Below are 13,854 nucleotides of genomic sequence, written 5' to 3' on the forward strand. Positions count from 1 at the left end.
ATTTAACGATAAACCCCACTAGAGCTATCAAATTAAGAGTGTCAGTTGCAGGTTTTTTTAAAAGACGGAAATGATTGCCCTTGATTCCACTGCTCACAGTCTAGAATTATTACTTGAAAAGCATGCAGCTGCATCATATATACTGTTCTTTAGAGAACAGCCCAGAGTGGTATATTCTTGAAGCTGGGATGCTAAAGATGCTCATTAGCCCACAAAATTAGAAACTGTTCTGTACAGGTTCAAATAATTGTCCTCAGCATCGTCAGCTGAAATCTTCAGAACTGACTTTTCTGATGGCCTCAGTGAGTCTTAGATCTGAGTCCAATAGCCTGTATTCCTACTTGGTGGCTTTGAGAGAGACAAAAAAAGTGCAGTGAAACAACATAAAATGTTTGCTGCTTTGCACAGGGAGATGGTCTTTCTTACACTTAATTTTTTTTCTTCCTGAGATCTCCACTATGTAAACACACGTAGATGATATTAGTTCCCAAGTACAAAGTGAAAAGAATCACTTTTGAATGTCATAAAGAAATGCCATAGAGTATTGTAGAGCCTGATTTGTGCTCAATATTAAAAGGCTACATAGGGACAAAAGCAAAAGCACAGAGAAAAATGCCTTTATGGTAATTTTCATCCTCAGTGTTTATTAGAAGTGAATATTGTGTGCTGTTAATTGGAGTGCAACATCAGCTACATTGGTGAATTGTGGGAGGATGTTTACTTATGTTGTTATTATTTGTTTCCTCAAATTCTTATATTCTTTGGGAGTTTCAGTAATAGATGATGGCAGAAGGATTAGAGCCTTTTCTGAAACATTATTTCTAAATGTGTCAGGGTTTAATAGAGTAAAAACTGATTTATTCTTTGCCCTCTGGTGTTCAAATTGTAGTTGGAAGTTTAATGAACTTTTGGTGACAGATTTCTAAATAGGGACACTGAGTTTTCCAAGGCTGCAGAGTTTACTTTGAAGCACACCAACCTCTAAACCTACAGCACATTCTGCAAGTATGATCCAGAGTCTTGTTTAAAATAATTACTTCTTGTCCTTCAAAATGCACAGAAGCATAGAGGTGTAGCCAGATAGCCTGGGACAATAATTGAGAGATTACAGCAGGCTATTTATAGAAGCCTAATTCTGAAACCAAATCTCAACTTTAAAAAAAAAAAATTTCACAGCTGACCATTTCAGTGGAATTGGCATAAATCCTGACCTGCAGTTTTGCAACTACTCAGTGCAGCTATGTTGAAGAGCTAGACACTTCCCACTTGCCAGCCTGGACTGGGTCTGTAGCCCTGTTTAACAGGGACTGGAATGGTCTGATACAACCTTGTAAAACCCTGTATCCCTCTCAGTTGTTCTGGTTTATCATGGTCCTCCAGGAGTCCATGCCTTTCAGGGTTTGTCAGAGCTTGCTGCTCTGGTTTTTTTTATATGAGCAAGTGACAGAGAACATCTTAGTACACCTGGTACCTCTCTGGGTGAACTTCTATCAGCCAGTTTACAATTCAGTCAGACGACTAGGAGACGTTTTCAAATTTATTGGCCCAAGGCCTTTAGTAATGATTCAAGTCTTCCTCAAAGGAAGATGTTAAAATAAGTTAGAAAGCAGAAACAGTTGGAGGGCGGCTCCATGCTTTTTATGCAGGCATCACATAATTGTCATTTCACGCTAGTTACATAGTCACATCCCATCTTATCATTTACCTACACGTACTGATAAGGCAGTCACTCTTGCTTTATTAAGTTTCCATGATGGTCAGTGCTCATTAAACAGGCTTGTGTTCAGTAGTTTCCTCTCCATAATTTAGAGGATTATTTTTTTTAAACACTGTGCATCATCCTTTCCTGCTGCACACTATTTAAACCTTATTGTGAACATAAAATTCTTCATTTTCTTGAGGATTTTCCCATGATAGTCACTACTGTAATACCAAAGTGCTTTGTAGACATTTGTAATGTATTTTCAAAATACTCTTCTCAAGTTAAAAAGTACTGCTTTTCCCGTCTTACAAAGATAAATGAATTTAAAGGTATGAAGTCATTGAGTAGTGATCAGTGATTAACAAGAGCCACACAGAACCCAGCTAAGCATTTACAGGATGTTATTGTGATCCAAGTCAAACACCTGATGGCTCCAGCTGTAGTTGCAAATGCCATAGAGAAGGGACTATATCAGTAACCTGTAATAGAAGAGATTCAAGTGACTTGAATCTCTTCTATTAGAGCCAGGCTCTAAGTAGGAATTCCACAGTGAAGGCAGAAATAGGTTAGAGTTTTTAGGGTTCTTTTCACTGTCTGAACAAGACCATTCTTTCTTGACAGTTCATTTCCGGTTTGCTACTCACTCTGCAGCAATGAGAAAAGATTCCCAGCTGTTTCCACATCCCTGACTTTCCACAGCTTCACTAGGGACTAAATGAGAGAGGAGAATTTTCTGCATTTCTCATTAAGGAGAGTTATCATGACAGAATAGGTCTATGCATAAGATTGCAGCCTTAATGGTTTCTTAGTGTAAATTTTAAGTATGCAATTTCTAGCTGCCCAACATGTTGATAAAACACTGAAGTGTTGAGGCTGAACAAGAGGCCATCTAAAACTACAACAAGCAGAATCACACAGATCCATACGTGATTCCTCAGATGAGCTGCATCCTTTAGATCCAAAACATCAGTAAACTTCAGCTTCTGGAAGTTTAGTGCTACTCCCGTAAACTACTTTAATGGCCTCTGGTGTACACAAGCCCAGAGGAAGATTATGCTTTTTCAGTAATTTTTATAGATACATGCTGGCAGCAGAAAGAAGATACTTCAGAGCACTCAATTTGGCTGCAAATTATGTTGAAAAAAACATGGGAATTTACCTCTTCTTTCTACATCTGTATCCATGATAAATACTAAGATCCTGCTCCTCATCATGATCGCTTTAAAAGGTTTTGATAAACTGAAGATTTTTTTCCCCAAATATGAACAAATGGGGACATTTTGTGTTCCTCTCTTTCTTAGCTGGAAGCTTAAAAATAAGAAGAAATCTAAAGCAGATTCACATACCTGCAAGTTGCAACCTGAAAGAGTTATAAACAAGTAAAAGCTGAATCTTTTAATGAAAAATGCTGTGTAACTCTATCTACAGATGTTTCTGTCTGCCACCTTGTATAATAATGATTTAAGTGAGCAGGAAGGCTATTGCAAAGTAATTCTAAAAATCTTGCCTAGTACTTTACAATAAAATTCCAGCCTCCCTATGGCAAGTGGCATCTTTTCAGCTCGTCATGACAGTGTCCTCATGCAACAGTTTGCTTTCAGTACAATGATCCCCTGAATGTTAAAAATGTAAAGCCATACTAGGAAAAAATCATGCAAGCAATGTTCTATGCACAGCTTTATCACATAGAGGTGCCCGCCCATATATTTATGTATATTATGTATTTAATGGGCAATTTAGTTAAGAAACAGTGCCTGGAATGACAATATGCCCATTTGAGAAGCCCATTCTACAAAACACGAAATACCTGTGTCTTGTGACAAGTTCTGTGGCATCTGAGCCATGGTATATATTTTAGTCCACATGTGGACAGTATCAGGACACCATTGTCTTGGGCAATTTTTTGAGTTTACTGAGTAATAAATGCTGGACTAAATAATTGGCCATATGTTTTCAAGTACTTCTTGTCATGGCCATGTAAGATGGAAGAAACCAGAAAGGTTCTATGAAACTTCAGAGAAGCACTAAAAACAGGATTTAGGCTGTAGAGTTAGAATTCTTGTATTTTCTGTCTTACAGGGAGTTTAGCATGGAATATCAATACCTATACTTAGTGGAATATGTACATTAAAATCCTTGTTGTTCTTAAAGATGTTTCTCTTTCAGACAGTTGTTTCTCATTTTTTCATGATCAAAATGTCATTTCTAGACTAGTCCATATATGTCTCTGGGTGTAAGGGTGTAAGCACTGGCCCACATGCCAAGCTGTGTCTCAGGACTGTTAGGCTGAGCCTAGTCAAACTGAATAGTTGCTGCTGGTTCCAGTGTGAACAGGTGGACAGGTAGGGCCATTATGCCACCTGCCAGGACCTGAAAGGTGTCTGGCCAGCCCAAGACCCTAAGCATTGTAGTCAGTGAAAAGAATTAATCTGTTTGAAGGCACTTTGAAACCCCAGTGTCAGCCCTAAAGCTCTTTATCCACGTGGAAGAGTGTTGGGAAAACAGACTGGTGATTTGGTCTGGACGTGTCCCACAGAGGGTGTGTGTCACTTTAGGGCTTCTCTGCTTCTCTGTTGCACAGGGCATTTCTCCCACTAAGGGAAAGAGCCCAGCATTTTGACTGCACTTAAGACACATGCAAATGCTGAAGCACTGTCAAAAGATGGTATTACTCTGGTTTTAAATCTGCCATGTAGGGATAAGTATATCTGAGTTCTAAGAGATATGTGAATATTCCCCTTTGGTTAAAATAACCCAAAAAACAAGTCATTATTTTCCATGCCTCTCATTTTAACATGATTTATGATATTTTAAGGTGATCCATGCCTTTACCATGAATTTACCACTTTGCCTCTGTTTGCCTCTTTAATGTCACAGATTCTGAATGAGCACACAGTTGTTTGCATAGCTGCAGAGTCCAAATTTATCAGAAATAGTTCTTAAAATAACACTTCATGAATTCTCATTAATATTGCTTTAATTCTTTCTGACAAAAATGGAGTAGATCTGGATGTCCATTTGCTTTTAAATAATTACGATTTTCTTCCTCTAAGCAAGAGAAACTTCCTACTGTGTCACTGCCACAGAATGAGGGCTGGAAGAAAATTGAAGTGACATATTTTACAACTCGATTTTGTACCAATTTCACCCATAGAGCTGTCAAATTTCAAAATGTTGACTCAAGTTACTCTAAATAAATACATAAATAAATTGTAGTCTAGACAGAAATTCAAATCCTTCAAAAACATGGTTTACTAATATTTCTAGGAGACAGGAAAAGGAGCTGACCTACATGTGTATTCATGGGCTGGGTAGAACGGGAACCAGTAACTTTAATATGCAGGGAAGCTGTAAAAGTATGTGATTCTGCAGGATTTGCTATAAATGCCATCAGTCTAGTGCAATTTTTTTCACAGACAAATGTAGTAAGGAAAAGTTCCTTGTATTACATGGGTGAGAGCAAGAGTGTTAAGATATTTTCATCTCTGCTAGCAGAGGTTTTCAGCAAGGAATGCCAAAAATAACCGCTGCAGTCACATTTTTTAAATACATACTTTGTTGCTGATTGCACTTTAAAATCCTCAATAAAAATAATGTTGTCTAGAAATGTATTTAAACATCTGTCATAAACAACACCCTTAAGTTAATTTGTGATTGCACTGCAGTCCAACAAGGATAGAAACTCCAGATAGTCCTAGAGGCATATGGGGTCAAGTAATAAGCATGTCTTAATTGGAAAGGTTTAAGAATAGAGGATTGACATAGAATTTTGTCCGTTTTGCATCAAAAATAAAAACCAAAATGTTACTGTATATTGAAGGGAAAGAAATGTTACTTCCTTTGGATGCAAAACAGACTGATTTGCTTCAGCTATTCTTTCACAAAAATAAATTATTAAATAAGCTATAAAAGTGGAGAAGTAGAGAGAATTCCTGAGGGTTGCTTAGGAGGTTTTGTAATGTAATTCCTTGCAACTTTAGGATTCTCATGATTTGGGGTATATTCCCTCCTCTTGTCTGTTTGGACTGAGCATTTCCATTTTCCAGCCTAGTGCACAAACAGGCTCCAAAAAGGGAACACGGATCAGGCAGGTTCTCCCCATATTTTTCTTACTGCCATTTTTTCCAGTTGGATAAAACAGTGATATTCCTGGAAACTGAGGTGGGAATCCAGGCAGTCTCTCTTCTCAGAGGTTATTCTTGCCACCAGGCCCTGAGGCTATTCCCTATCTCTGAACAGCACAAGGGGTTTTATTCCAAGTGTACAGTGGGAAGACCAAGGATGCTTGCACCTGTAGTGGCTTCAGGTGTGCACTCACTTGAGAGGTGGACAATTCCTGTTGTTGGTCTTTGCCAGAATTCAGGAACTGAAATTGTAAACTTGTGGTTCCATACTGGCAGGAGGTTTTAATGGGAATTCTGTTGGGTATGCTTTGGTGGGTCTCCCTCAGTTGCTTTTTTTAGAACTGTTCCATCTTAGGCTAAATAATTCAGTGATTACTGAGAGTGGCATGGCTGCTGAGCACTAAGGCACTCACACCAGAAGTGTGATATTTCATTTGTAGTTACTGTGATGGAAAATTCTGGTATACTCCATTTTCAGGAGCTAGAATTAAAACAGGGTCACCGAGTTCAGTGCGAAAATATATGAACTTAACCCTCTTGCATTAGATAAAACCTCAGATTTTAGTTAGACACATGACTTTCAAATTCTGTTAATCATTATCTTGTTTTTACTGTATATTGCATCTTGCTACCCTGCCTCTTTTTTATATTCTTATCTAGAAGGAAAATTTTGCTAAGACCAATTTGAGAAAGTTCCTTCTGATTACGGGTAGTCAGTGTTTAAATAAATGCAGTCTGCATTTAAATTACCATAACATTTCAAAACATTTAAGTCCTCTGAAACTAAAAGTATATAACTAAATAATGGCATGTTGGATTTCCCCCATATTTGCCAGTATATGTTTACCAATAAAGAACCTAGTTGAAATGAAGACAGTGAATTGAATTCAGAAATCACTCAGATCAGAACTGTTATTCAGCATCAAGGTGTGCAAAGGATGAAAAGACACAGGAGCAAGTGAGAGGCTTTATTATATGGTGCTAGCCAACTTAATGTTTTAAATCTGGCTTGTTTTACCTGGCAGAAATTAAATCCATCATGTAACAAAGGAATTAATTTAATCTGATCTATTAATACGTGTAACCTTCAAAACTCTACCTAGTCTCACAAAAAATGCTTGCTTTAATGTATGTTTACTACTTTTACACCAGAGTTCAATTGCTAAAAACTGTTCTTCACTATATTCCTGTAATTGAAAGTGGCATCTCCAGTGCTTCCTTCCTGGCTGAGCCCAGCACATGGCAGAGCCATAACAACTGTGTATTTGTTGTTGCAGAGAAGAAAAAAGAAACCCAAACATTTCCTGTTTTATTTTTAAACTCATTGCTTTAGTGGAGGCAGCACTTGATATAGTAGATTTCAATACTTTTGTGGTTTTGTTCTTGCTGCTTGGTCTCTGCTCCATCTCCTGAGAGAATGAAGGGGCAACAAAAGGGAGATGCCACCTATAGACCTGAAACTATACATTCGTATTGGTAGACTGTTAATTTCATCATGGATATGAAGCATATAGTTTTAGGAAGAAATGGAATTGGCTAAGAGTTGCACTAAAGTTATTAATACAAATAGAGTGGGGAAAATGCTTTTATTTTCCTTTCTCCTTTTTCCTTCAGTATGGATTGAGGCTAGGGCATGAGACAGGCAGAAGAGAGGGGGCAGAAGGAAGAAATAGAAATAATTGTAAATAAATGTTATGTTGCCTTATATATTAGTATGTTACTGCTCTTCTATGTTCTGAAAGGCTCTCAAGACTAATCGGTTTCATTGTCATTTTATTTATATATACATATATACACATTCATATGGGGCTTAACTAGTAACCTGTAACTATGGGAATGGAGGCTGCCAACACACCTGTGATGACACAGATACTGGTCCTGTGTGTGGTTGTCATCAGAAGTATGCCCTGCACTCAGATGGCCGAACCTGCATTGGTGAGTACTTACCTGCAGCACCTTTGATTTTGGGTTGCTCAGAATTTCTGTGCCGCGTGCGTGTGTGTGTGTCCGTGGGCGCGTGTGTGTGTCCCACAGGGGTTCCGTGCTGCCATCGCTGCCAGAAGGGTGTTCCAGCAGCTCCTGGCTCAGCCAGGCACACAGAGAAGCGTTTCTGCGTGTTCTGTCAAAATGTTTGTTAATGAAATATCCCTTTGTTACCCGCTTGTAACTTTCATTTCTGTCTGTAATTATTTGTGAAGTAAAAAGGTGTAGAACATTCATCATTTTGAATGGAATTCAGCTCTTCAGTTCACTTTTGTTAGTCAAGACTTCCTTGATTGAGCAAGGTTAGAAAAATTACCTCAATTTCTGAGCTGTTACCAGGGAAAGGGAGTCATCCTTTATGTGCTTTCTTCCCTGGTTCTAAAAACTACAACACTTGTAGTGACTAAGCTTTCATTCAGAATATCAGTAGGAAAAAGCCAGTCAAGACATGTAGTATCTTGGCAGATGCTTTGCAAATATTTATGATTATAAAATGCATAACTTTCTTAACACCACTTCTTTTCACTAAATGTAAAACAAAATAAATTAAAAAGTGCATTTTTGCATAGTGCAAGCTAACATTTGAAAATTCTTACTCACAGATCAGAACCTGAAATCCATAATGGTTTTCATTGGCATTGCAGACATGTTGACTTTTTTTGGTTTGTATAATTTCAAGTTCTTACAAATTCTTAGTCATTTCCTGAGGTTAAAAAAACACAGACACATATTTATCATATTTTCTCTCCGATACTTCAAGACAGAGCATTTGAAACCCATGGAAATCTGTCAGTTACCTTTAGCCAGTCTGTCCTGGTCAGATCCATGGCATAAAGTTCCATGGCTGCCCAGAGCTTTGCTCACTCCTGAGGGGTTTAATTGCACAAGTTGTGGGGTAGAGTGAGGTTTATGCTGGCATAGGTAAAGCTGAATGGGGCTCAGGGCTGGGCTCTGCCTTTTTTGTCTGCACAAGGTGTGTCTGAGTGCAGGGGATCACTCAGCCAGTGCCTCTGATAACAGAGAGGGGTCCATCATACAATCCCTGTCCTGTGGCAGTTCCAGATATGGAGAACTTGCAAGAGTGAGAGCCTTGAGAGCAGGTTTTATTAAATGGATAATTGATCTTCTATTTATTACTGTTCATTAATTTCCTTGGATTGCTGTTTTATTTTTTCTAGCATGTAAAAATTTTGTTTTAAAAGCTGTGTACATTGCATCTATTTTTTTTTCACTTTTTTTCCCCCATTCTTGTAATGTAATACATACAACTCCATGTTACATTCCTTGGTCTTGTGATGTAAATCACATATTACTGCCTGTGCTGATTTTCTTCCCTCTAAAATAGTTCCTTCTCTTAGAATACTTCTAGGTTTATATTTATTTTTTACATTTATATTCCTGCTTTCTGGTGATGGTTCCTGATTGCCTGTCTTGTCTGAAAACTGACGTTTATTAATCATTTACAGAGAAAAAAAAAACAAAAACTCAAACAAAAGCCTCTATTGCAGCCTGATCCATCTAGAACTTGTTAAAAAACAAAACAAAACAACTTCTTTTTACCACTCAACCATGTAGAGTTGCCACAAACAAAACCTGCCAGCCTCCTCCTCCTCACTTCAGTGATTCCAGTGTTTGCTGTCTTCAGTGGTGTATATATTCCAGGCATCACTGCAAGAATGCAAACTTCTGCAATGCCAGATAAATACTTGTTGACCCTTTGTCTAACATATTTTGTCTTTGTTTGCTTGTCTTAACCATTTTTTTTTATGTTTGCTGCATGTGAAAGTCCCCACTTGCATTTTTGTTTTTTGTTTTCCTAATGAGCATTTCCCTTTTCCTACAAATCATTTTATTTACCCAGCTGCTGCTTCTCTATTGCTTTTCTGTATCAGAAATCTTTAATTTTATTTCACCTACTGATCATCTCTTTCCACACTTGTGACTGTTTCTGTGTATTTCTAATGAAGCATAATCAAAGTCTTCATTATGTATGAAACTCTTACATGTAGGATGTCAGAAACTATCTTGTAAAGTGACCTCTGATGACATCATCCTGCTCACCGCATGCTAATAAAATTACTAAACCCTCTTCTTGTAACATCTTTCTTAGCGTTGAATGTTTAGCTAGTAGTGTTTCATAGACAAGCAGGCAACCAGCACTGCCCAAACTGATCTTTTCTTGTGTTTGTTTTGTTGTTTGTTTATTTTTGTTGTTGTTGTTTAATTTGCATGCTGTTTTGTTTCTCAGTGTGTCGATGTGTACAAGGCTATGGTGTATCCGTGCCCATCCATCACCGGACTCTTCTCGCCCTCTCTCTCTGTCTCAGTCTTCTGTCTCCCACCTTCAGATCCTGGTGCCCCCACTAGCCTAGTTTGTCTTTGGTAGTTTGTTTAAATAGCCTTCCTGAATTTTAATTTTCATTATTAACACCTCTCTGGGGCACCCATGTTAGGTGTCTGGTTCTCCAGTAGAAATCCAGCTTCCTCTGTGTGGTTAATTACTTCTGAGTTGACCATTCTTCCTTCTCACCCTCTTTCTTCCTACTTTCCCTAAACACCCTTCAATTTTTCCCTGGGTTCTCAAAGAGAATTAACTTTCTAACGGGGATTTAGTGCTTTCATGCCTTGCTTCTTGGCTTTGGCTGTGCCATGCCAAGAAACTGTCTTAGGCAGCGGAAAATTGGGCTTGTGATTAACCAACTGCTCCATGTTTGTCCCTTACTTGTGTTTTAGAGAAGGATGAGGCTGCAATTGAGAGTTCTGAGTACAATGCCACGTCAGTAGCTGATGTGGACAAGCGGGTGAAACGGCGGCTACTTATGGGTAACACTTTTCTTCCACTTCCTTTGTTGTGCTCTCACTTTTGTCTGTATGTATGTGGGGGGGGTGGTTCTCTTTTGGTGTCATTTGGTTTTGGTCTCCTTTGATTTTGGTTTGGTCTGTTTTGGTTTTTTTTAACCTGACTTCTTCTGTGTGGAAAGGTCACCAGTTTTGTTAAGTTCTCATCTGCTGTACAACTTCATTCCTTGTTTTTAAACTTTTTTTTTTCCTAATGCTGCAGCTTTAATGTTCAATTTTCTCTGCATAGAAAGAAGCTTTTGCCATTAACCTTACTTATCTTATGCAAGCTACTTTTTACATGTGATTTGTGTGTTTGTGTGTGTGTGTTGCTGTAGAATTCCTGAAAAATCTCCTGTTGCAGACCTATGTATTAACTTAAAAGTGGTGGATGAGGATGATGATGATGATGATGATGATGATGATGATGATGATGATGATATAAACCAATGTTCTATTACATCTGTGGTGTTAAATGAACAAGTGTGTTTGCCTAAATGATTTTTTTTGTTCTTTTGATTGAAATGCAAATATTATGACTGGAAATTCATTGATTTCCTTTGTGCAGCTATTTTAGTAACCACTGAAAGATCTTTCCTTAGTGACTAGTGAGCTTCTATACATTCTTCTTTCTGAGGCATGGCTTGTTTCTCTGTGTTGTTGGAGCCTGAAAGTGGAAGACAGTAGGAAGTGCACTGAACAGTGAAGATAATTCTTTAGCTTCTGCTCTCAGTTAACCCATTGCACACTCTTATGCTCATCTCCTTCACTTTACATTTCTGGCTGTTAGTGAGGAGGGCCTTTTGGGAATAGAAAGGGTTGAGTGGCTGGGCCTCTGCCAGACTTTGCAAGAGACAAAGAACACAGAGTAGCACAGACTGCTTGGAGGTTTTCAGGTGGTTTATTTCTCTGTATTTTCCACTCTGATGCCCTACTCGCCTCATAAAATTATTTCCACTAGGTTTTGAACATAGTGACCACTGCTGAGATGTATCCAATGGATTCACTTACAAGACAGGAATTCATCACCACAGAAGAGATTCTGGCAGGACAAAATTCTGGTCTTTTCCCTCAGGGTTACTGTTTATTTTCTTAAGACCACTGAGTCCTTCACAGACTGTTCTACTAGCCTTTGGACAGCTCAGCTCTGCCTGTCAGCATCCATACCTGTCTGGAATGATCACCTCAAGGAGACCAAAGCCTCACTTTGAATATTTAGTTGATTGCTGGGCTAATAGTTGCATTAGGTGGAAATATTTATAAATTTTCCATATAATTTGTGTCTTGTTGTCCATGAGAAATAATCTATTTACCCAGAGGCCAGTAACAACCACTGTGTAGGAAATTGCATAGTGTTATGATTCTGTAATGGTATTAGATGACAAGATTGAGGTAAAATATTTTCCTTCATGTGAAAACCCGGGCATATGTTCCCTTATTTTTAGATTATCCGTGTTTGTTATTTTGCTGTTAGTTTGCAGACCTAGCAAGTGACTCCTATAACTTTATTTTTAATGACATACAATTTTAAATATTTTAATATAACAAAAGCTATGAGACAGCTCATCTTGCTTTATAAATGTGCTGTTAACACTTTTAGCTATAATTTCAGTAAGACCCATAGTTTTACAAGAAGTCAGGAAAATAAATAAGCCAAAAGGCCTCTAGACCACTGAAAAATGCAGCCCTCTGGGTCTCAATGGTGAGTTTCCCCAGACACAAATAGTATGTACTCTCTAGAGGTACTGAGCAACATAGTGCACTGTGTTGATGCCTCACCCTCTGAAAAAAATAAATATCCAACCTGAAAATAAGTTCACACTGCTTCCAAGAATCCAGGAAAATAGCATTAAAAAGTTTAGCATTAAAAGGATTAGTAACAGCCTTTTTAATTACAGCACATCTGCAGTTTCCAAGCTGAACATAGACCCTATAAAAAGCCTAGGGAGATAGTTTAAAATCCAGTTTGCAAAATACATTGTTGAATTCTGTAGTACCTCCTGTATTAGCAGGTATCAGCTGAGAGATGAGAGTTTCTGGACATGCTGTGTTTAAACCACTGATTCCTTAGAAAAACATTAACTAGAGAGGAAAAGAAATTTAACTAGTGAGTGAGATTTGACTGGCTGGCTTAATATTTAGGGATTTTTCTACTTGTTTGTTTCTGTTGATTGCTGATGCTCAGAATTATTTTTTTTTTAATACAGTTGTAGTTACAAAGTGTAGTGGCATTTCCATTAAATTCCATATGTCTTCAGATGTTTTTTAAGCAGCTGTTTTAAGAAGTTCTGGAAGGCTCCTCAGGAAACTTTTTTCCCAGTTTTTCTAAATGGAGTGTGATTTTTGGCCCTCCTGCAGGCAGTCTTGGGAGAGTAGGAAATGTAGATGACTTTGGGTAATTTTAGTAATCTGATAAAAGGTGCTTTCAGTTGCAAGTCCTGAGATGATAATTGCTAGTCCCCTGTCATTTGCTGCATGCTATCAAAATGACTATGATCTGTATAATCCTTAATGTCAGCTCAGAATAAGCTTGGCAAGATTGCTTTAGAACAGTGTTGCTGTGAGACAAGGCTGCCATTATAGTAGTCATTTTGCTGCACAAAGACCGGCCACCTCTGTGTTTCAGATTGGTTCTTACAAGGGGCCTGAGTCCAAGCCATGCTGTAGGCCTGTGACTTGTGCCTAAATCTTAAACAGAGAAAATTAGATAAATACACAGTCTTCCTTCCTGTTAGATGCATCCTTATCTAGATCTTATGAGGCAGATGATAAACTGGTCTTCTCCGATGATCAAGAAAATTCCCTTTAGAACTGTCCAAAGATGTCCAGGAATTTTCATCCAGCTTTTTTTGTAATGTTTGGACAGAGCCTGAGGGCTTCCAGCTGTCACTTACTTTCCTGGATCAGTAAGTTGGATTCAGAGTGAAGAGTGCTTCCATTACAGAGATGGCACTGAATGGCTGTTTCCTGGTCTGGGAATGTTCGTAGAGCTCATTTTCCTCTTTTTCACTTCTCCTTGGCCATTGCCATCATGGTGCGGAGGCAGCTGTCGTGGTTTAAAACCAATAACTAAGAAAATTACTTATTTTTTGCTGTGAGATATGGATTAGAATAAGGGCAAAACAGGCATAAAACTTAAAAGGAATAAAGAAAGTTTATTGACAAACAACAAGAATAAGAACACCAGAATAAACTTCCAGAAAAACC

At 38.2% G+C, this 13,854-nt stretch overlaps 1 protein-coding gene across 4 annotated transcripts in view; it reads left to right on the plus strand.

Annotated features, from left to right (window-relative positions):
- Nucleotides 1-13,854, plus strand: part of SCUBE1 (signal peptide, CUB domain and EGF like domain containing 1) — a 198,995-nt gene that overhangs the window by 101,951 nt on the left and 83,190 nt on the right. For 3 of the 4 annotated variants that reach the window (XM_015628660.3, XM_015628663.3, XM_015628662.3), the window contains exons 6-7: nt 7,645-7,761; nt 10,543-10,632. In XM_015628660.3, coding sequence (XP_015484146.1) covers nt 7,645-7,761; nt 10,543-10,632 — 207 coding nt within the window. The remainder of the gene's footprint in view (nt 1-7,644; nt 7,762-10,542; nt 10,633-13,854) is intronic. The other variant, XM_015628661.3, reaches the window with a different exon arrangement.

Source organism: Parus major, chromosome 1A (genome assembly GCF_001522545.3).
Source record: "Parus major isolate Abel chromosome 1A, Parus_major1.1, whole genome shotgun sequence".
Taxonomy (NCBI): domain Eukaryota; kingdom Metazoa; phylum Chordata; class Aves; order Passeriformes; family Paridae; genus Parus; species Parus major.